The 24,730-nt window shown below is 40.0% G+C and overlaps 1 protein-coding gene across 1 annotated transcript in view; it reads left to right on the top strand.

Moving 5' to 3' along the window:
- The window catches only part of CCDC171 (coiled-coil domain containing 171), a 203,669-nt gene that overhangs the window by 130,511 nt on the left and 48,428 nt on the right, over nucleotides 1-24,730 (top strand). The window contains exons 24-25 of the mRNA XM_081319831.1: nucleotides 1,559-1,613; nucleotides 16,137-16,268. Coding sequence (XP_081175957.1) covers nucleotides 1,559-1,613; nucleotides 16,137-16,268 — 187 coding nt within the window. The remainder of the gene's footprint in view (nucleotides 1-1,558; nucleotides 1,614-16,136; nucleotides 16,269-24,730) is intronic.

The raw sequence follows: 24,730 nt of genomic DNA on the forward strand, positions 1-24,730 counted from the left end.
TAATGTCTCTTTTCAATCATTTCTTCAATGTCCACGGACGGGGGTGATCAACAGAAGCATGAACGTGTCTTGAGTTTTACCCCTAGGATCTACCACCTGGGTTGAGCAAACCATCTCATCAAAGGTCAAAGTGGTTTTGAAGGGAAGAGACATTAGTATAGGACGGTCTATGATAGTTGAACAGTACAGCACATGTGTGAAAATACTCGTGTGCCTACAAGTACGCATTGGCTCAGAGGTTGTAACAGTGCACAACTACGGTCATTTCGGTCTCTCTCTTGACTCAGAATTGGCAAGTAGTAAATGCATAGAAAACCAAGAAACCCATCATTCCTGTAGGGCAGGGGTGGGGAACCTTGGCTCTTTTATGACTTTTGGAAGTTGAATTCTGGGAGTTGAAGTCCACAAGTCATAAAAGAGCCAAGGTTTCCCACCCCTGTTATAGGGAAATCAAAACAGCATATACCAGAAGATATACCTAGCAGAGCTGTCACACATGACAAAACCAGGAACTTTTTAGCTACACTTAAACAGATAAAATAGTCTTTTAGATACACTCCTTGTGTCAAGCGTTTAAATGGATAAGAAGGCATACTGCTAAAGACTAGTGCATATGAAAACTCCATGAGGTAATCATCATTAGCCCATCATTTTGAATCATAGACCATGTAGAAAACTAGGGTGTTTCATAGATGTACCTACATACTAGTACCCAGAAGACATTACACGGTTTCCAGAGACTTTCAGGTACGTTTCAAACTCTGTTCTGCCAAACATCCTGTGAGTGAAAAAACAAAGTTAGAAAGGTTTCTTCATCTGGACAAAACGGATTGTTTTGATCTTGCTGTCTCCTGGTTACTTCAGTTCTTTCAGGGGCCCCAAGAAAATTGAGGTTATACAGTCACTTCATGTATCTGTCAGGTTCTTTTCTTATGCATTATGCATTCGTGGATTGTGATGATAAAACATTAGTATTTTTATCCTCAACAATTCTTATTGATTTGTACTGCTAGAGAATTCTAGATTTTTTTTTCCAACCATGAGAATCATTTTCTGAACTTCTGGAAGCATGTGCAGAAGTTCAGTAACAAAACTTAGGAAGACACCCATCCCTTCCATTGCTATCTCTGATATCCTTGGCAAACAGATGAGATATTGTCCTTTGCATGGAGAAGTTTTATCAGTCAACTGTATACAACAAACATTATAGAGGTGACTCTAAAGCAGCAGAAAAGGAATGGAAAGTATTGCTTTGTGCTAGTTACTTTATAGTTAACTCAGCTAAACATTTTTGTATACGACACTGACATTACCTGAAGACAACAAACCTTGGGGCCAAGCTAATGATGAATGTCGGATATAAACATGTTATAAGCTCTTCAGCTTCCTGTTCAAAGAAATATCATACAGTTAAAAATTAAATTTATAATGCAAATGAAAGGTAACCAACAAAAACATTCGCTATAAAAATAGATTACAATACAAGAGTAAAAGCAACAAAACAAAACTTTAAAAGTAAATCAGCAATAAGAATGCGTTCTTTTTATTCATTCAACAGAGACAAAGAATTAATTGTTAGTCACATGAAATCAGTGGAATCTATCTTTCAAAATGTAAGTAATATTTTTTGATAATGCTTTACCATCCACAGCTGTATTTCAAGAAATTGTGCTTTTTCTGCTAGAAAATGCTGATGGAACTTGAGAAATATAATTGTAAAATAATAACCAGTCAAAATATACAGAGAAAAGTTCTCGCTATCATATGTTAGCAAATTTTATTTATTTATTTTATTTATTTTAATTCCATTTATATCCCGCCCTTCTCCGAAGACTCAGGGCGGCTTACAAGCTTAGCAGTAGCCTTCATTCTATGTATATGCCTGCTTGTTAGGGCTTTCACACACACCCCAAGCGGCATTATTACAAAGTCAGCTTACTGCCTCCAACAATGTAGGTCTGTTTCTACAATTAAAAATTTAGAAAATATACTCTTTCTAAATTTTTGTGATAATGCTCTCTCACTGTTGTACTGTACAAAAAAAAATCAAAATTAATAGTATGCATTAATATTTTAGTCAGTTAGTTTTCTGGCCTGATTTTTCTAGATTGTTTGCAGGAAACTGTGTTTGTGTGTGTGTGTGTGTGTGTGTGTGTGTGTGTGAGAGAGAGAGAGAGAGAGAGAGAGAGAGAGAGAGAGAGAGAGAGAGAGAGAGAGAGAGAGAGAGAGAGAGACTTTATAGATAATATTTCATTTTTTAAAAAAACCATCATGTTGCAGATTCAGTATGTTTTGGTAAATCATTTCAATATTCCCAGCCATATTAAAAACAAAAATGAATGAATGAATGAATGATGAATGTAATGGAACAGAAGGGAAGGGAACTATATGATACAAATGTTGCCCACATAGGCTTTTATTTGTATATCGAAAAACACTGACTTAGTGAAGTTACCAAAAGCAAAAGAATGAATTAATCTAATCTGCAGCAATAGCTGATATTTTGACCATGTTGCTTCTTTTCTCCCCCCCCCCCAATTCTCACACACAAACACAAAGACAGAAAATATGAGTCTACAACAGACATTTTCCAAATGGAAGTTCTTTAAACGACTCCATCCTTTTAAGTTAAATAAATTGGGTCAAATAAAGCCTGTGATGTTGAGTGTGACAACAGCTGGCTGGGTTTTGGATCCCTAATGTTGCTGTCAGTTTCCTCCTATCACCGGTGGCAATGGGCAAATTACTTTCAGTCTTAGTGTTCAGAAAAGAACTTGTGCTTCTTTCCAATAAAGGAGCACATATTTAAGCCTAGGCTCGCATGCACACACACACAAAGGGATACAATGCACTACCTCCCACCCACCCCCACCTCAGCTGTCGCAGAGATTGTGGTGGAAGGGCTTAGGGCAGGGGTAGGCAACCTTGGCTCTTTTACGACTCATGGACTTCAACTCCCAGAATTCCTGAGTCAGCTGACTCAGGAATTCTGGGAGTTGAAGTCCATGAGTCATAAAAGAGCCGAGGTTGCCTACCCCTGGCTTAGGGGCTGCACCGTGAGGGAACCAGAGTAACCAATCTATCATGTCCCTGTGCTTGTGTGCATTGGCACGTTCTTCATTATTTGTTGTAATATTTACATGTGATCAGTTCTGTATCACACGTAAATGGAAAGCCAAATGAGAACATTAAGAAGGCACCCTTGAGAAATAAACTCAGAACAATTGTTTAATTATTTGCCTTCTAAGATGAGCTGTACTAGAATTTGGGGAGATCAAATAACTATTTAAAATGTCTTAGCAAGCTTAGCAGAGCCTTACAATGCCTATTTAACACAGTAGCTTATATTTTCGAATGAAATGAACGTTAATCTGTTTTGCCAAGCTATTCGGTTGAGGATGAGTTTCTCATTCTCTTTGGATTTGGCGACCTTTCCTTCTTTCCCTGGTTCTAATCTAGCCTTCAATTTACCACCCTCTGAATTCCTAGTACCCAACCAAATAATCATGCTGGCTATGGATTCTGGGAACTGAAGTTCCAGTAGTTTGGTGGTTACTAGGTTGAGTTATGTTGTTGAAAGCCCTTCATGCAGTTTCTTCTCCACAGCTTAGTTTATTGCTGATGCATCATCTGTGTGTGTGTGTCTGTCTGTTTGTCTGTCTGTCTGTCTGTCTGTCAATCATCTATCCTTTGATGAGAAATATGGTACTGCAAACAGATATAGTGAGGAATAATAACATTGGTCCTTCAGAAAATAATTCCTTAGTCTTGCAACTAAGAACTTATGTTTTATATCTGTTTCTGGATTTTGGCTACACATTATACCTGTTACATAAAATATGCTGTTTTAGAGAGTGAAATTGTGAGTGAGATTATTTGTCATTGCCAGTACCTTCCAGTTTCAGAAACTGTCTACTAATATACCAAATTTTACCCATTGAGTCCAAAGTGTTTCCACCCATTTAGCATAATTCAACTGGGGGATAATTGCCATTTCTGCACATGAGGCATTCCAGAATTTTCCGTCCATCTTATATAAATAATGGAAAAATAATTATTCAGTTGTTTCTTTGTTTATTGAAATGTTTTATATGCCCCCCCGCATCTCAACCTGGAGGCTTGCATGGGAGGGTAACAATACATTAAAATGGAGCAAAACCTAATATTAAATGAACACAATAATTTAAATATTGATAATAAGCCTTATTTGTTTGTATTCCACCTTTATTATTTTTACAAATAACTCAAGGAGGTGAACTCCTATTGTTTCCACAACACCAACCCTGTGAAGTGGATTGGGCTGAGAGAGTGACCGGCCCAAGGTCACCCAGCTGGCTGTCATTGCTAAGGCAGAACTTGAACTCACAGTCTCTCTATAATAATAAATACATATAGTAAAGGTAAAGGTTCCCCCGCACATGCGTGCTAGTCGTTTCCAACTCTAGGGGCCGGTGCTCATCTCCGTTTCAAAGCCGAAAAGCCAGCGCTTGTCCAAGGAAGTCTCCGTGGTCATGTGGCTGGCATGACTAGACACCAAAGGTGCATGGAACGCTGTTACCTTCCCACCGTAGTGGTCCCTATTTTTCTACTTGCATTTTTACGTGCTTTCAAACTGCTAGGTTGTCAGAAGCTGGGACGAGTAACAGGCGCTCACTCTGTTACGCGACACTCGGGATTCAACCCGCCAAACTGCCGACCTTCTGATCGACAAGCTCAGCATCCTAACCCACTGAGCCACCACATCCCTTAAAAAAAATACATATAATAAACACATATAAACAGTAGAGCATCATTGAAGCTTCTAGTATACTGTCCAAAAGCAAAGCCTAAATGAACCTAACATAAAGAAATCAAGAGACTCCTCTTCCCAAGAAGACTATTTTTTTTTAAGTCTCATCCCTTTTTTCATTCTATCCAAGCAATTTCCTATTCAAATATACTGACAGCAAGCAAATTTCAGTTCTATCCTAAGGAAAGGCGTTCCAAATTTCTGATGTTGAGGTTTGCCCTTCAGAACGCATTGTGGATTTCAGACACTTGTTATTCGTGGTTGTTAAAAACGTGACTAAACTGGAAGGAAATTTCACTGAAACCAATAGACCTGAGATTCAAGGTACTAGTAGTGGTGTTTAAAGCCCTACATGGCAGGGGTCCGGAGTACCTCAGGGAACACCTGCTGCCGGCATCAACCTCCCTGCGCCCTGTGCGTTCCCACAGAGAGGGCCTCCTCAGGGTGCCACCGATCAGAGAATGTCGATTGGTGGCCCCCAGGGGGAGATCCTTCTCTGTGGGCGCTCCGGAACTATGGAATCAGTTACCGGTAGAGCTCCGGATGGCGCCCGATCTTCGCTCCTTTCGCCGCGATCTCAAAACATTTTTATTCGAACAAGCCGGCCTGGCCTGATGGGGGATTGGTGGGGGTTTTATTACTGTATTTTTGGGGTTTTTATAAATGTATTGTATTAATTGTTTTTTAATGGGCAATTATTTAATCTTCTTTTAATATTTGTAACTTTGCATTTTATTCTTGCCCTGTTCACCGCCCTGAGTCCTTCGGGAGAAGGGCGGTATAGAAATATTAATAAACTAAACTAAACTAAACTACTCTTTTGTACATAATCTTACAAAAGTTGATCAGTATTCAACAAGTGACTGGCTGGATTGAAGAGCAGCACGAGTTTTAACCAGGATGTACGTGATTTGTACCAAATCTTAAATGGTTTTATGGTCTGTACAGCAAACTGAGGTTCTGTACCGGCTCTCACTGTTGACGTAATTGGGAATATCTGCTGAAACTGGCATCTGTTTTGCCCAGGGGCCCTGTCATTTTTCCTAATATAAAATCTAAGAGAAGGAAAGTATGGAAAGTAAAGTTGGAGGTATGTGTTGGATATTACATATGTTGGGAGTCACCTTAATTACGCATGGAAATGGCAGAAATAAGATTCGTGAACAGTGATCCCCACTTTACATTGGATCTACTTTCCCAAAGAGAGTTTTTATTTGTCCATCTTTGAAAAAGTTACTTGCCACAGTCTGAAATCAGGAGGCGCTGCCCATTCAGATATCAAAACATGGAGAAGAATATTTTTATTTATTTTATTTCTTTTAATCCCATTTATATCCCGCCCTTCTCCGAAGACTCAGGGCGGCTTACAATCTAAAGCACAAATCAATGTGCTTAGCAATAGCCTTCATTCTATGTATATGCCTGCTTATTAGGGCTTTCGGGGCCCCCAAGCGGCATTATTACAAAGTCAGCTTAATTGCCCCCAACAATCTGGGTCCTCATTTTACCTACCTCGGAAGGATGGAAGGCTGAGTCAACACACACGTTTGTCTTTCTTACTAAAGCCTTGTGTCTACTTAAGATGGGGATTTGTTTTTTCATTTGAAGAATCAGGTACAACAACTCATTTAAAAACCCAAGGATTCCTGTTCTCGAGCAGAGAATATTTTGAGAATTCTGCTGATTTTCACACCACATAATCCAGGTTTGTTTATCTTAATGCAGTACGGTCACCACCAAATATGGCTGTATCAACAGAAATGTTGTTTGGTGCTCAGCATGGAGGCACCGTTGTGTTATTTTAGTATTCATTTTGTGCCACTAGCATCTTTAGCGGTGTATTGAACCTTGAAGCAGTGTTGAGGACTTGAATTATCCATAGTGAATACAGGTAGATCAGAACATCCAAATCAATCAAAGTTTTCAGTAAATTAAAATGTTTTAAATTGAAGGGCCAGGGAACTTTATTTGGGATTACGCAAAGATGTACTTATTGTTATTCACTGTTTACTGGTACAGCATGTTAGCTGAGTGCCCTTATAATTAGGTATGCCTTTTATTGTACCTTTCTTTTTTAAAATTATGACCTTGTTTTTACTTGGGCTGGAAATATAAATGCAGCGTTCAGACAATCCTGGCAGGAAAGTGACAGATTTTGGAGGCTGTTCTTAGATGATTGAACCTATTCTTGGCTTTGACCTACCAACCTGGCACTTGCCACAAGTGAAACACACCAGTAAGGTACAGGGAAAAACACCAAACATTTTCCAACATTTTGAAAGCATATTTTATTGTTAATTCTTAAAATTATCCCATGGAAAAAAATATTTGTAACACTTGCTTTATCTTAATAGCCTCGTGCCGATTGCATTGAGAGATTATTTTCTCCCTTTCCTTTGAATAATCCTATTTGTTGTTTAGGGAGCTATTTTGCAAATACTTTAAGCATCTTCTTTGTTTAGATCCCCAATAACCTGATTTTCTTGATCTGTGTTCCCAAGGATCAGTTGTGTAGGACATACAGGTGTTAGCACAGCTGGCTTGCTGATGACATCTCTGTCCAGATAGCTGTCTAGTGTGTCATCACTCATATCGTTCAGTGTCATTCTGACCTAGCCAAGCTAAAAATGGCACTCTAGCTCGGGAGGGATTTGAAAACCTTGACAAACTAAAGATAAAGATACTGAAGAATGTCATATCCATGTGTTTAACTGTTTTAGCTGAGACAAATTTAAGTAACTAATGCCAGAGCCTCTCTGATTTAATTTTTTTTTTTGAAACCTAAACGATTTTTTTTTGTTTTCTTTTCTTTTTAATGCCTGTGTATTGTATACTTTGCCTTAAGTGAGGAAACATCCTTGTGTGGAGTACTGTGAAATTAGTTAATGCAGTTATTTTCTCCAGACATGGGTTCACTTCCAGCGCAAGGTCAATGAAATCTGTTCATCAGGGACAAATTATTGTGCACATCCCACAAATATAGAATAGCTTTGGCATAGTGTGTAGTGTTTGCTTAAGAGGGCCTGGATCAAATTATTCTTTCATCAAGCTAAGTTCAGACTTTAGCATACTCTGTTTTACATGCTAGGAAAATGTTCACAGAATTATAGTGAATTTTCTATTGATAAATAATAGAAAACTCTCCTTTTTATTCTGGCTGAAACATTGACAGTACAGGCATATGTATGTCTACTCAGAAGTAAATCCAATCAGTTGCAATTAGACCTATGCCCACAAAGTTTTGTATAGGATTGCATTGTTATTCTTATACATTTTTTTCTTTTTTCTTTAAAAAAACAACAACCCAGCCTATTGACTGAATCATTCAGTGATACTACTTTCCCACTGCAATCCTACACATCCTGACCTAGGAATAAGTCTAACTGAACACGTTGGGATATTTTTGAATTATTGAAAGCTGGATTGGACTGGTCTAGAATGTAAAACCTGTACACTGTAGAATAGGAAATTTGGAAGAGACCTGAGGTCATCCAGTTCACACCATCCCCCTGGAGTAACATACTCCAAGTACCAAATAAATTCTCAACTGTATATCAAATCTCTTACAAATGAACTTGTCACTATCTGGAGGCAAGTTTTAAAAAGGGTGACAAAAGTGCCTCTTTGATGCAAAGATGAGTTAAGCAAAATACTTAAGAGGTTTCAGGCAATGTTTTTGCCTAAGCACATTTAATTAAAAGAGGGGATGATAATAACCCAACAGACTTATAGCTGATTTCTTCTAAAGAACAATTCCTTCCTGACCTGAATTGTGGTCATCAGATGCTGTATGTAAATCAAGATAATTGTTTTAGACATTGCACAGTATTATCTCTGGGTACAGTTACTGTGTTAACTCAAATGAATAGGAAATACCTACAAAATTAGAAGTGGGGCAAAATTGTTTTGCAGTAAGGGGAATGAAACAGAGCAAGAGATTAAAAAAGCGAAATACATGGCAAAATCCAGGCAAATTTAAGCACTTGAGTGACCACTTGAAGAGAAAGAGGTAAGCATGAGTTTAAAGGTCTCCTGTTTAATATATACTTGTGTGTGTGTGTGTGTGTGTGTGTGTGTGTGTGTGTGTGTGTTAAAAAAATACTTTTTTCCTATTTTTATCTGTGAAGAACATCTTGTGATATTTTACACAAATAAACATCTAAAATGAATTGGGATTTACAAATTTAGGTTGTTACAACTAGTTAGACTTTAAACTTTACTTTAGCGTGCAGAAATTCACTTTTTCTAAAATGCTGAAATCTGTCTGTAAAGTAATTGCATTTATTTTCATTTCATCTTTCAGGGAGACTGCAATAAAATGAAATGAAAACAAAAGCAATTTTATAGTTACTATGAAACAGCAGTAACATTAAACAAAGCACTTCTGTAGTAAAAATAATTCTTCCAACTGAGCTAAGAAATAAACTAAGAGGCACTTTGTTGGCAAACAGAATTAATAGTCTCATTTGTATATTTTGAACTTAATTGATATTTCGGAAGAGATTTGTGATAACATAGGACTTTGGCCTTTGAGACCACTGGGAAAACCTTTATAAGTTGACTTGAACAAATTGACTTGAACAATTAATGAAAACTCTCTCCCTCTTGATCCACTATTATTCTACCTGGCTGAGCAAAAAAAAAAAATCAAGAGTATGTCTTCAATTTTTGTTGGGCCAATAACATATTGCAATATTGTCATGGTTGCTGTGATCATTAAAGAATCTATACTGATTCTGGGGGGGAGCCTTAACCTTCCTTAATTTTTCCTAATTTGGAGCACAATATTTAATATATTTTGGCATTTAATCATTATGATAGCTGTCCACTCCTCCCCATCATCAGATTTTCCCTGTGTCCAGTATTTTGAGTTTTGTTCTCACTTGAGATTTGCTTCACACCTGTAGGTGGAATGAGCCGTGTTGACTTTCTGATGAGTTTAGAGAACTAACACTGAGGTTACTGATGATTAAAATTTTATCCTGCCAAACAGATCTGGCTTCTGTATATAGAACTCTTCTGTCACTCTTTTAGAACATTGAATAATAGAGTTGTAAGGGACCTTGGAGGTCGTCTAGCCCAGCCCCCTGCTCAAACAGGAGACCCTATACCAGGGGTAGGCAACCTTGGCTCTTTTATGACTCATGGACTTCAACTCCCAGAATTCCTGAGCCCGCATAGCATAGCTGGCTCAGGAATTCTGGGAGTTGAAGTCCACGAGTCATAAAAGAGCCAAGGTTTCCTACCCCTGCCCTATACCATTTCAGACGAATGATTGTCCAGTCTCTTTTTGAAAGCTTCCAGTGAAGGAGCACCCACAACTTCTGAAGGCAAGCTATTCCATTGGTTGATTGCTCTCACCGTTAGGAATTTTCTCCTTTAATAGCAAGATGGCAATTTGTGGAAACGGATGCTGTATGTGTTTTTAAAACTCAGTTAAAATGTGAGAGCGGGAACACTGAAAACAGCCCATTTTTAAAACTGCAGCCTCTGCATATTTATTGCTTTGCTTCGTAGCACCATCGTGTGTAGTGGATTTCTGAGCCATAGTGGTATCATTCCAAGTTAGCCTGTGATCCCCAGAGCTTTCAGTGGAATGTCCTTTGTCTTTAGTTTTCATTATAAAACCCCCATTTTTATACATTGCTCAAAAAAAAAATAACCTTGCCTTTCTCTTTTCTTCCTAGCATCCATGCCCCACCATTCAGCTGGGAAAGCTCCCATCAAGGAGCTAAAGGGTTATTTAGGATGATAAAATCCAGATTCTCTTGACTTTTAAGGTTATAGTCTTAAAAGAATGGCAGAGGAGGTTGTGAAGGAAAACAAGATCATTCAGGCACCTGCTTTTAATCATTCTTTGAGTGGCTTGCTATGGGGAAAATGGCCTACTCACCATGGCCTCCATGCACTGTCCTGTTGCTGTGTTGCATTGGGCAAGACCTTCTGACAAGGGAGGAAGCATCCCAGACCAGTTGGACATAAGTAATAGCAGTGTGGAATGGTAGTTTCTTATTGTTTCCTCCATATAAAAAATATTTTATATTTTTATAGTATTTGTACAAACTGGGGTTCTTTTTTTAAAAAAAAATCACAGCGAAGAGAAAGGATTTGAGCAATGGCTACATATGCAAAATTCCCATGCCTATCATATCTACTGCAGACAAATCTGCCTTTATTGTATCTGTTTGCATAAATCATCCGGAAAATGTTCCCAGATGCACCATGAAATAGACAATTTTAATTACAAGCTAACTTTTGACACCTTTATTCCCTCTCACCAAGAGTCTCATCTCAGTTCCCCCAGAAAACTGCCTCTGTTTCCAAAATGTAGAAATTAGAAGCAAATACACTTTGGGGAATTTCTTCTCCAGTGCTACCTTTGAATATATTCGTGCTCTTATATATCGATTCCTTTTCCACACGTGTGACCTGATTCATCAATTAAAAAAAATTGTGTCACACCTAACAACTGGTTTGTGAATGAATGAACGTATATGTTTAGATGGTTTCACTTTTTACCTCTTTCCCTTCACCACCACCACCAGGGGTGTAATAAAAGGTAAAGGTAAAGGTTCCCCCGCACATGCGTGCTAGTCGTTTCCAACTCTAGGGGCCGGTGCTCATCTCCGTTTCAAAGCCGAAGAGCCAGCGCTTGTCCGAGGACTTCTCCGTGGTCATGTGGCCGGCATGACTGGACGCCAAAGGCGCACGGAACGCTGTTACCTTCCCACCATAGTGGTCCCTATTTTTCTACTTGCATTTTTACGTGCTTTCAAACTGCTAGGTTGGCAGAAGCTGGGACGAGTAATATGCGCTCACTCTGTTACTATGTGAACAACCAGTTCTCTGTGTGGAAGCAGGCATACACATAGAATGAAGGCTATTGCTAAGCACATTGATTTGTGCTTAGATTGTAAGCCGCCCTGAGTCTTCAGAGAAGGGCGGGATATAAATGGAATTAAAATAAAATAAAAATAAATAAATGCCGCTTCCGGAAGTCCATTCTGGGCCTGGGCAACAAAAAAATTAGCTAACCAGTTCGAACTGGCTGAATCCCACCACTGCATGGGTGTCTATATACTGTCTCAGGATAGCACGCTTTGTACAACAGAAATAAACCAATAACTCTGTTTCTAAATACTTCTACATAAGTTTGGATGCATGGAAACTTTAATCTGAGTTCACAATAAAAAATAGAATCTTCAGACAGGACATTAATAAGCCTTGGTCTTCTACATTTTAGAAGATATTTGCAGATTTTAGATGTCTGGAGAAAAAAGTTGGCAGTTTAGCTTTGTACTGACCACATTCGTATTCTGGAAATCCTAAAGAAAGATCAGACTAAGGTCTGCAGTTTCCTTCACAGCATATTCCCATCCAAGTTGGGAAGCACCTTGTCTTCTTTAGAAGAAAATATTTTTTTTTCTTTGTGTAGAAACCAACCCCCCCCAGTACTTTAGGGGATGTATGTAGAGCCCATTCATTCCATAGTTTCTTTTGTACAGTTTCGCACAGTTTTGAGGGGATCATTTTCAACCTCAGACAGAAAGGACACATGTACAGCGTCCTATCTTCTCGTAGCTTTGAAGTCCTTGAAAATTTACAGCTTGTGCGCAGCTTGCCAGACTTTGACCAAACACTTTGGTGCTTTCTTTTATGCTACACATCGACACTATGGGAAAATGTGTGTAGGGGATATTCTTTTGTAAGTACACTGAATTAGTGGGCATTAGTTAGTGGAATTGTAAAACCTCAAATATCTTACTTTTTCCTTGAGCTGTGCTATAACATTCCAGACTGCAGGAAAGAATGCTCACAGAATGGAAATGTATCTTCCTATTAAAACAACAACAACAAAACTTTCACATGGGGACCTAGCACGTCAGGAAGGAAAGCAGGAAAAAAAATCCTTCTCCTGTACAACAGTGACAATGCTAGCCGTCCTTGTGAATTCATGCCTATGTCAAGGTACTAGTAATGGTGTTTAAAGCCCTACATGGCAGGGGTCCGGAGTACCTCAGGGAACACCTGCTGCCGGCATCAATCTCCCTGCGCCCTGTGCGTTCCCACAGAGAGGGTCTCCTCAGGGTGCCACCGATCAGAGAATGTCGATTGGTGGCCCCCAGGGGGAGATCCTTCTCTGTGGGCGCTCCGGAACTATGGAATCAGTTACCGGTAGAGCTCCGGATGGCGTCCGATCTTCGCTCCTTTCGTCGCGATCTGAAGACGTTTTTGTTTGTACAAGCCGGCCTAGCCTGATGGGGGATTGGTGGGGTTTCTTATTCTTGTATTGTATCTTTGGGGTTTTATAATTGTAACACATCAATTGTTTTAAAATTGGGCAATTATTTAATTTCCTTTTAATATTTGTAACTTTGTATTTTATTCTTGCCCTGTGAACCGCCCTGAGTCCTCAGGGAGAAGGGCGGTATAGAAATATTATTAAATAAATAATAGCCGTATTCCAAAATCACAGTCCCCAACTGCAGTTTGAAAATCAGACACTCGGTGTGAGCTAGGGAAAAAGGAGCATTATGTATAACTGAAGCATTTCTCTTTCTCTTAAGGGGGATTTGAGGTTTGAGTTTAATAAATAACATCAAAAATAATCAGGACAACCCCCCCCCCCTTGTTAAGTAATTAAGGGAAGGAAGGAAGGAGAGACACAATGCAGCCCATTCTGTCTAAAATAATTAAAATATTAGGATAAATACTTGGACTTCTGCAGTTTTACATCTAAGGAACATTTACATTCCTTTTGGCTGATGACCTAGCCTTATACTGCATTTTAAGGATAACTTCCTTCTTTTACTGTCCAATTTATTGTTATAACCTAACGGCAAAGGACCAAAGCAGAAATAAGTAGAGGTGAAAGGACTTGGCCCTGCTACTGTTGTATCTCTACAGCATCTACATTGTTTATCTCTCTCTCTCTCTCTCTCTCTCTCTCTCTCCTCACCCCCTCTTCTCGTTTGCGCTGTTCCTCCCCTCCTCCTTCCGTATTAGCAATCTGCTTTGGTACTTTGACATCAGGGGTTTCCCTGGTGAATTTTGTCACAGAAAAAAGAGAATCATCAATATCGCAGTTAAACTTGACTTTCAAAGCTAATAGTATCTCATTTGGGGGCTCAAATTTAATAAATTTTCTTTGATTCCGGGTGCGTTTTTAAACATCAAACAATGAATTGGCCAGGGTGCAGTAAAATATTTAGATCTATTGACTATGGTTCAGAAGGGTAGAAGGCAAAACACTGGTGGTTTGATGTTGATAAATTCTTAGAACCTTAATCCACATTAGCGTTTTATTTTATCTGGGTGCACATTGGCTACAATGAGAAAATGAAAAGCTAACATATATAGCCTATAACAATTCAAGTGTGATAATGCATTATTATAGATACAGTAAAATGACATTTGTACTACATTAGACAAGATGACTATCTGGACAAAATTATATATACCGTAGAAGGCCCAAGAGATGCTTTTTGTTCTTCTAGACTCTAGACTCTCTACCCTAAACCTGCAGATAGAAATGTGTGAAAGGCCCACACCGTTATAAAAATTGCATTATAGGGCATACTTTGACAGCTTAGAGGTATTGACAGGAATTCTTTACATCAGCCAGGGAAATGTAAGACTCCCTATTCCCATGGACTAGGGTGCAGGATATGTAGATCCAGAAGGCTCTTATAAATGTGGAATGCAGCAGTCGTTTTTCGACTGTGTTAATGTTTACATAGTAAACTGTTGCATCAATTACTACCAGGGCAGTAGAATGTGGCTGGGGCGATTTATATCTCTCTTTCCATTCTAAAACAATTCTGCTGCATATTGCCTCTGAGATACAGGATTGTACAGTTCAGTTTAATTGCTGGAGTGTTAGAGTTTGCAAACGAAGAAGAAGACAAAAATCACGTGTGCAGCAACTGACTTCCTCCCTAATAAAATGAAAAGATAACATGTATGTATAACACAGCACTATCTGTTTGGAAGGAAGAAGCCTTGTTATTTGCGTTCCAAAGTCATCATAAGTTATGACCCTCTGAATCTTCGGTCCTTTTCTCCTCAAGGATGACGGAGATGAGCAATGTCCACATTTCTGTGTCCATTTTTTAAAAATCTTGTGCGGTTTTGTTAAAATCCATCGAAATCTACTTAATTTCAATGATTAGTTCAAAGCACGCTAATTAACTTTGGGCAATAATGCTGTTGTTTTTTTAAAAAATGTTGAGATAATCTGTTTAATCTATAGTTTAGAATTCACATGTAGTACTGATACTTGTTACTTACAAGTAGAAATAAATAAATGTTTTCAGCTTTCTGGCTGCTGGAAATGAGCCTACTTAAGCCAAGATGTAGGTGGATTTTTTTTCTCCTGGTATTACTGGAAGATCTTCTGTGATATTCAGCACCCTATCTTAATAGACATATTCTCTAGTTTTTATGCATAGAATCTGATTTTGTCTAGGTAGACACTAGGAATCAAAAACTATAAATATTGCCCATTGTATTTTTATAGATGAGTGAAGGTATTGCTCACCTTAACAGAAGGTGGCAGTACAATACCAATTGCATAAGATTGTAGTGCTCCACATGAGTACATGGAGGATCAGTCTCATTTACGGTGCTGTGTGTTTTGTTGTTTCTTAAACACTGAAATATTTTAAAACCCGATTACTTGGCGTTGGGGGGGGGGGAAATGTGCGTTTTCTTTTTCTCCCTTTCAGAATTTTTTTTAAAAAAATTTGTCTTGGTTAAAATACTTCATATTTGACCTTAGTGTTTCCACAGACACTTACGACTACTCCTTATTAGCTGTGATGCAACTGGGGGGAGGTCTTAGAAATATTTCCATTATCTAATCTGATTTTGCTACATCGCGGTTTAAATACTGTAACTCAAAAGTGTTTTCTTTGATGAGAATAAGACATTTACGTGAACGTGAGAACTTCCAAAAAAAGAGAGAGAGAGGTTCACTGGTGCCATGTTTGCTGAAATTAATGTGACGAGAGCATCCATCTTACTGGGCATCTGAGCCCAGTCTTAAATCTAGACCCCGTAGAGTTGTGTGCTGCTCCACTTGAACCAAGAGCCTTAAGTGACTTTCTTTTCCTACCTCATTTCAGTCTAGAGCGGAGGAAGCTTTTTCTCCTTAACATTCTCCCCCAGCACTCTGAATTAGAGATTTATTTGCAACGAAAAATCAATTAGTCCTAAATTTATTCATGGATTTCAGGTCCAGCGATCAATGCAAGTCCACTCAGTGGACTCAAGGGGACCCACTTCATCCCAGTTAATGTGTCTGAAGGGGAATTACCATTGATACTGTTTTTTTTCCCCCTTTTAGGTCAGAGATCAGATCTCGCTGTCATGGACTACAGCAGGCAGGAATGACTTCGCCCTGCAGCTGCCTAAGCTGCACCTGGAGACTTTTGCAATGGAAGGGCTGAAAGGCGGGCCAGAGGTTATACCATTCCAGGTCAGAGTCTTCCGTAACCTTTCTTCACCGGCAAATGTCCCAAAACGTTAACCCAACCCATGCTAGAAATAAACGGGTTTCCATAAGGTATCTGACAAAGATTGAGAAATGTGGTTTCTAACTACTGCTTAAAGCAAATCATTTTGTTAGGAAAATATATCTATCTATATCTCTATCTATCTATCTATCTATCTATCTATCTATCTATCTATCTATCTACACATTTTTGCATTCTAAATGGGCTATTCAGGTACCGAGCAAATGCTTCAGCAAAGAAAAGTATGCATAATATATATTCAAGGGTGACTACAAGGGAAAGAGTCTGGCTTAGTGTCTCTCTCTTCTCTCTCTCTCTCTCTCTCTCTCTCTCTCTCTCTTTTGGGAAGAATAAATCCAAAAATATTCCAAGGGAGTGAGAAATAGAAACAAGTTGCTCTTACCGATGTCACAGGTGTTCATCGGCATTGTGTCACGTGAGAGAAATAAAATGAGTGTGAGATGCATCACAGTGACTGATGGTTAATGCCAACTAGAGTTGTTCAAATGCTGACAAAGATTCTAGGGTTTTTATTTTATTTTTTTAAAAAAATCTTTTTAGGTGCTTTCTGAATAACACTTTCTGTCACGGTCTGATGACAGGATGGGTGTACTGTAGATGTCAAAGTGTTTAATCAGAAAATAGCGCTCCTTAAAATGCAGCTTCCTCCTTCTTTTCCTGTTTATTCAGAATGATCCAAGAGAAAGTGTTTGTGTTAATGGATTTATCTTTCCATAGGCATAGTACTAAAACTGTTACTAAAACTAAGTTAATAAAACTCGGGCATTTTGTGCCCGAGCAAACATCTTTTTTGTGGATATCGGTGGGGTGGGGATGGAATATCATGGCATATGTGTCATGGCATTATTGTGAAATGATCTGAATAACACAGTCCACGCCATTTGTACAATTATATCCTGATCTGAAGTTGTCCTTACTTGTTCTACAAGCCTATGTCCATTTGCTAGACGAATTGTGGTTACAAGCAGAAAAATAGTGCGGCAAAAAATATTCCTTTGGGAAGAGACCTAATGCGGAAATGTGTGACATTTCTTGGATAATACCAAAATATTTAGATCTATCTTGCAAGTGGTTATAATCAGTTGAGTCCCAAACTAGGTCTGACAACAAGTTATCCGCAACAAGCTATTTCTTTTTAAAATGAAATAATCCATTAAAATTCAGGCATAGGAAGAAAGGAACAAAAACATTTGCATTTGTACCAACTTGTAACCATGTATTTATTTGGAGGTGGAAGTCGTTTCCTTTCTGCTAGCACATCGGTACAAAGTCTGAATATTTGTTTCACTTCCCAGCAGCTGACTCCATAGATGGCAATGGCCATATTGCTGAAGAATACGTACATTTCTTTTCTGAGGTGACAGCATATATATTGACCCTATTACTTCTGGTATATTTCAAATGTATGTGTGTATATGATTGATGTCTAAATTATATAAAGAGGAGAAAACAATCATTACATATTGATTATATTTTGTGCTTGTTATTTTTGTACCGTGCATACATGAACTCCTCCTCACTATCTCATAGCTAGCTTGTTGGGTTGGTTGGTTGGTTTGAATTCTACAAAGAACCGAAGGTAGCATACGTAGCACTCCCTCCCGTTTTTTCCCCTAACGACTATCGTGAGGTAAATTGGATTAAAGAATGAGAGACTTTTCCAGACTCCTTAGTCTTAGGCCAACATCTCTTCTCACGTAATAGCTATTCAATGTATTTGTATATCCAGTTTTTCTGAAATTCATTTTTATTGTTTATGTTATTGCATTTCGTTTGTCTTCACGTTCAGAAACAAAATGACCATGGATAGGCAAAAAAAAAGCAGTGGGAGTGACTTTTGATTTCCTGTTGATTTGTCCATTGAGTTTTCTTGGCAGGAGCTGGCAAGGAGCCTCAGAAACCAATCAATCAGAATAGAGCTGGAAGGGACCATGGAGGTCTTCTAGTCCAGCCCCCTGCTCAAGCAGGAGACCCTACACCAGGGGTGTCAAACTCAATTTCATTGAGGGCCGCATCAGCATTGCGGTTGCCCTCAAGGGGCCGGGTGGGTAGCGCCAGGGTGGGTGTGGCCTGCTGGGTGGGCATGGCTAGAGTGCATATGGCCTACTGGGTGGGCATGGCCAGCTCTACATCGTTCGCATCAAGGGTGCCTATGGGGGTCTGGGCAGGAGTGGGACAGATCTGAGGGTCTCTGGCAGAAGGAGGGTCTCTGGGCCAGGGCCAAGGCAGCGGGGGCCGTTCCCTCACTGTTTCCAGGATGGCTTCGCAGGCCACAAGAAACCATTTCGCGGGCCGGATCTGGCCCCCGGGCCTTGTGTTTGACATGTCTGCCCTACACCATTTCAGACAGGTGACTGTCCAGTCTTTTCTTAAAAACTTCCAGTGATGAAGTACCCAAAACGTCTGAAGGCAAGCTGTTCCACTGGTTAATTGTCCTCACTGTTGGGAAGTTTATCCTTAATTCCAGGTTGCTTTTCTCCTTGATTAGTTTCCATCCATTGTTTCTTGTCTTGCCTACTGGTGCTTTGGAAAATAGGTTGTTCCCCTCTTCTTTGTGGCAGCCCCTCAAATACTGGAATACTGCTATCATGTCGCCCCTAGTCCTTCTTTCCTCTAGACTGGCCATGCCCATTTCCTGCAACCGTTCAACACATGTTTTTGCCTCCAGGCCCTTAATCATTTTAGTTGCTCTTTTTTGTACTTTTTCCAAAGTCTCGCCATCTTTTTTGTAATGTGGTGGACCAAAACTAGGCACAGTATTCAAGGTGTGGTCTTATTAAAGATTTATAAAGCGGTACCAATACTTCATGTGATTTTGATTCTGTGCTTCTGTTTATACAATCAAGGATTGTGTTAGCTTTTTTGGCTGCTGCTACTCCCTTCCTTCCTTCCTTCCTTCCTTCCTTCCTTCCTTCCTTCCTTCCTTCCTTCCTTCCTTCCTTCCTTCCTTCCTTCCTTCCTTCCTTCCTTCCTTTCTTCCCTCCCTCCCTCCCTCCCTCCCTCCCTGCCAGCTTCCTTATTTATTTTGTTGGAAGCTTGTAGGAGGAAATCAGTGGGGAAGACAGCAGGAGTAGGGAAATGCAAAGCCAGCAGGCGGGTAGCTTCTGCTGGGCAGGAGAGGAAGCGAAGGGGTGCGCAGGGCTGCAGTTCAGGAATGCTACATGGGGGTGAGCAAGAGGTCTGGGTGGTTTGCAAAGAGCACACGGGTTGGAGCAGATCAGGAGTGCATGGGGCAATCGCGGTGTGTGAGAGGTGCCATGCTGTCTGGAGACGATGTTTGCAGAGGTGGCACAGGATAGATAGGGTGCCTGAGGATTTTGGGGAGTGGGCAAGAAGCGCTGTGTGGGTCTGGGATCACAGTTGAGGTGGCACAGGTTGGGAAGGATACATGGGGGAATTCCGCATGGGTCAGGAGAGGCATGCGGGTTGGGGAGGTGCATGGTTTGGGGAATGCACCAGAGGTTGGAAAACTGTCACATTGAAAAGGAAGACCACGTGACTGCAGCAGAGGGCAGCAACAGCCAGTAGCACTGAAGCACCCACAGCTTGCCCACATTTTACTGAGTCATTGGCCTCCCTCAACACACATACTTGCTCTGGGATTGGACTATAGCGGTACTTTGATTATCAACTATTGCATGACAAATGGTCTCCAAATGGCCAACTACTAGTATGGTCTCACTTAACCCATTTTATATACTATCCATTTTCAATACTCCCAGTATACTGAGCAAGAATAAAGACCCTTTGGCATTCTGGATATTATTAATTTACAACTTCCATCAATATCAACCAACCCAGGTGGTCAGGATTATGGGAATTATTGTCCAACAGCATCTGAAGGGCAGTTTCCCATTCTCCTGCAAAGTGACCATGAAACCAAAATTTCTAGTGTACATAGGAAACAACTTCATTTTCAAAGTCCGGTCTTCACTAGAAAAAGAGAAAGCGAACATGCATAATACTCCTATTTTCCCTATAACAACCCTGTGAGTGGAATTGGACTAAGAGACAGGGACTAATTCATGGACACCCTGCCGGCTTCCATGGCTAAGGGGTTTCTAGCTTGGTCTCTTAACCACTAGGCCAGGGGTAGGCAACCTCGGCTCTTTTATGACTCAAAGAGCCAAGGTTGCCTACCCCTGGCCTAGGCCAAACTGGTAATTGAAAATGTAAAATTGTTCATGAAATTCGCTTCAGGCTTCTCAGATATAAGTAGGGTGAGGTATGTAGAGTATAGATGGGATTTGTGAGAGAAAAAGATCCTACAATATTCAAAATGTCTCTCATTTGTTTAATCATTATATTCTCCATGACTCATAGACCATTCTTCCCCACCGCTATCCCAAGGGTGCTTTTTCAGAAGACAGCTGGGCTTTCTTTTTGCTTGAAGATGTTTCACTTCTCATCCCAGAAGCCTCTTCAGTTCCCTGAAGCTTCTGGGATGAGAAGCGAAACGTCTTCAAGAAAAAACACAGTCCAGTTGCCTTTTGAAAAAGCACCTTTGGGACATCCACGAATGGGATGACTGAGGCTCTGCGTAGACACCCCCAGTGCTATATTTGTTTATTTTGCTTGGGATTTAAATGCAATTTAACAATTGTTGCCATTTTGTGAAACATTTCGGGAAAAACAACTGCACTGGGTACCCCTCTCAATCCCAAACTACATAGAGCTCAGTTAACATATTGAAGCAGAGCCAAGTTTGATTTAGACCAGGGGTAGGCAACCTCGGCTCTTTTATGACTCATGGACGTCAACTCCCAGAATTCCTGAGTCAGCATAGCTGACAGGAATTCTGGGAGTTGACGTCCCTGAGTCATAAAAGAGCGAGGTTGCCTACCCATGGTTTAGACTTTCCCGAGCTAAGTTTTCTTGTTACACAAAGTTAATATACATGTTTACTTCAAAGATGTTCCCAAATAAATGCGGATAGAGGTGCAGTTGGGAATCTTACTCTTTCCTGCTGTAGAAGATAGTCTGCTGGTTGTGACAGAGGTAAAATGTTGTTTATGATGAAAATATCATGATCAGTCATTCAGCAATGCCAGAAATACTGCAGCTCAAGAATATTTAAAAATCTGGTGTCATACGGGAGGATGGAATGTCATCAATGTATGTAACAAAGAATCTTCAAATTAATAGAATATTAATAAATAATGCAGTGAATGATGGAATTACTTTGTTATTGGCATGTTATAATATGAAAACTGAACAAAGTGCCAAGATGGGCAGGCATCAATGATCCCTATCAACTGTAATCAGTGTAATCATATACCAAGTTCAGGTAGTCTTCAATTTACAACCATTTGTTCAGTGGCCGGATGTCAATAAAAATGTGACTTGTGATTGGTCCTTGTGCTTGTGACCATCATGGTGTCCCTATGGTCGTATGATCATACTTTAGGCGCTTGGCAATCCGCATGTCTTTACAACAGTTGCAGCCTCCCCGGGTCACATTTGCGACCTTCGCACCAGATCCTGACAAGCAGTGTCGACGGGAGTCATTTAACGACTTCACAATTCACTTAACAGCCGCAGTGATTCACTTAACAACCGTTGCATAAAAGTTCGTACAAGTGGGTGTAGCTCAAAATTCTGGTCTCGGTTGTGACTGCAACTCGAAGACAAAATTTAGTAGATTAGACTTTCCCTTGTGTCTGCCTTTTTTTGATACTCTGCTATCCCGCCTCAGTGTAGCTTAATGTAGCTGTCTGACCCCACATTATTCTTTTCAGCACCTTCTTTTAATGTTTGCTGTCCTTGAGTAGAATGCTCCTGTATAAAATGTAATCTAAATCTAAATCTAAAAACTGGGAAGGTGAGGAGAAGCTTCATTTTGCTTACTTACGCTCAGGAGTTGTAGCAAGTGTAGACAGATAACATGTAAAGTACCTACAGTTTACCAGTGTGCCCTCTTGCTGTTGTTGTTTTTGTCTGAAAACTGCTGCAGCAAAAGAAGGAGGGTGTTGCTAGTTTTATAGTAGCAGAAGGAAGTGTTGACACTGTTTTTGAGGGATAGAGTATGATCATTATAAATTTATAAAGGGCTTACGTCCTCCCATTTATTATATGTAAATTATGCATCCATGTATGATCTAGTCAGGGCGTATCATATCGCACTGTACACAGAAGCAAAAGATTGCTCTTCTAATCAATTGGGCAAAAAATAAATGCAACATGAAATGTTACGTTCCTGCTGCATTTTCTGCTTCTTTCGATAGCCTTAGCAGGTCTGCGAAAATAAGCATTCAGGACCCAAGGGAAAATATCTATCTACAAATACAAAGATAATTATGTTGTTTCTTGTCTGTTCGGAACATTGTGGCAAATACCGCCTCTTAGAAAACGTACTCTACAAGACTTTTGAAGGCAAATAGAAGTGCTTTTTCTAGGTGGTAGCACTTATTATTTTCCATTCAAACCTACGGTGTGCAGACATGCAAAATACACAGATCAACACTGTGGAGCAGATCTGAAGCCCATAGACTGTCTCCTCACCCCTGGACAGTTTTAAGACAATTTATTCTTGCTGAAGGTATAAATACAATATTGTTAGGTCCCAAAGCATTCGTGATTTGTATCTCTCTCCGGTGCCTTCTAAACCGATCTACAATGAGATTGTTTCACTGGTCTCTGGCATCAAGAGAACGCTATTCCGCGCAAATTAATCTGCATGAATTCCCCCTCTTTCCAAGCACAATTATAGGTATTGACCCAGAAAGCTCTAAATAACCTAGGACCAATATATTTGACGGGACCACCTATCCTGTGCAAAATTGCTTCCTTGCCAAAGTTTGGTTTCTGGCATTCTTGGAGCATTTTTAAAATGGGGGGAAATTAAGGGGGAAAATGGGGTGGAAGTGGTTGTTTTTCTTCTAAGAGATGTTACTGGATTGATCACTGTGTCATAGGGTGTTTGATTTTCTTCTACATTGTGCTGGGCTTTTGGAAAGGGATACAATGTTTATTTTATATATGTTTGGGGTGGGGCTGGGAAAGACCGTACTTTATTTTATTTATTTTTATTCCATTTATATCCTGCCCTTCTCCGAAGACTCAGGGCGGCTTACAAGCTTTAAGTGTAGACCAGTGCTTCTCAGCCTTAGCAACTTTAAGATGCGTGGACCACACCTCTTTAGGTTGCCAAGGTTAAGAAACACCGGCGGAGACAGTTTGCAAGTCCAGTTCTTGGCATCAGATTAAAATGGGGGGGGGGGGGAAAGGATGATTACGTAATGGACAAAGAGTATAATTTGATACAAGGACAAAAGATAAAGTCTTCTAGAGCCAAGCTCAACTCTTGCTGGTTTTGTGGATATATTCATGTTGTTTTTTGGACCATAAAATGGGAACGGTTTCCCATTGTCTTTTTCCTTTGTCTTTTCAGTCTAGCCTTACTTGGCCTTTTGAGATCAGCCAAAGTTATTGAGCTGCTGCTGCTGCTAACTAGCTAGGTTTGTCTGCAAAATAAACTATAATTTTCCGCTTTGCTGCTTTGAGGATGAAGTACTAGTTGAGGGGAGGCACTTACCTCCCTTTTTTAATCACTTATTTAAAATTTTTGCAGTCTATGTGACTTTGTTCATATATAACGTTTTTGTCTGCCTATACAGTGCATGGGACAGTACACAGCATTATAAATAACAATATATAAAACATATATATAGTATCACGTGTTACTGCTAATGCATTGAATCAACTGTACTGATTTGATATATGTTTATATTTAAACATATGATATATGACTATATTCAACTGCATTGTAGCAGTGATACTACACATTTCCAGGGATTTACCCATGTTTCCTCAAAAATAAGACCGGGTCTTTTTTAATTTTTTTTGCCTCCAAAAGAGGCACCAGGTCTTATTTTCGAGCGATGTCTTATTGACCTCCGGCACTGACAGTCCCACTCAGCAGGTCCACTTCTTCTGGGGCCGAAGGAGCAGTTTCATTTTGCAGCTGCATTCTGGCCTGCATTTTGCAGTCAGGCCTTTCCGGAAGGCCTATGCAGCTGAGTATCGAGTTATGGATTCAATCCATAGCTCAGTTCTCGGCTGCAGTGGCCTTCCAGAAAGGCCTGAGACTGAGAAATGCAGGCCTGGCTCCAGAAGACGCCACAGAAGAACTAGGCCAGCGAGGCGAGGCCTGGCTGAAAGGTAAGTGGGTGCAGGCCACGTGGGGCAGATCCACACCCCTACCCCGCCTTAGCTTGATTTTTAAGTGTGTGCCTCACCCCCAAACTAGGGCTTATTTTGGAGTAGGGCTTATATTAGGCCCACCCCCAAAATCAAACTAGGGCTTATTTTCAGGGTAGGCCTTACTTTCGGGGAAACTTGGTATTTTAGATAGAGATAGAGAAAGCAATAAAGAAATAGGGTGCTAGAGAAAGAGAGATACTGA

The sequence above is a fragment of the Vipera berus genome (assembly GCF_964194415.1).
Source record: "Vipera berus genome assembly, chromosome: 2".
NCBI classification, from domain to species: domain Eukaryota; kingdom Metazoa; phylum Chordata; class Lepidosauria; order Squamata; family Viperidae; genus Vipera; species Vipera berus.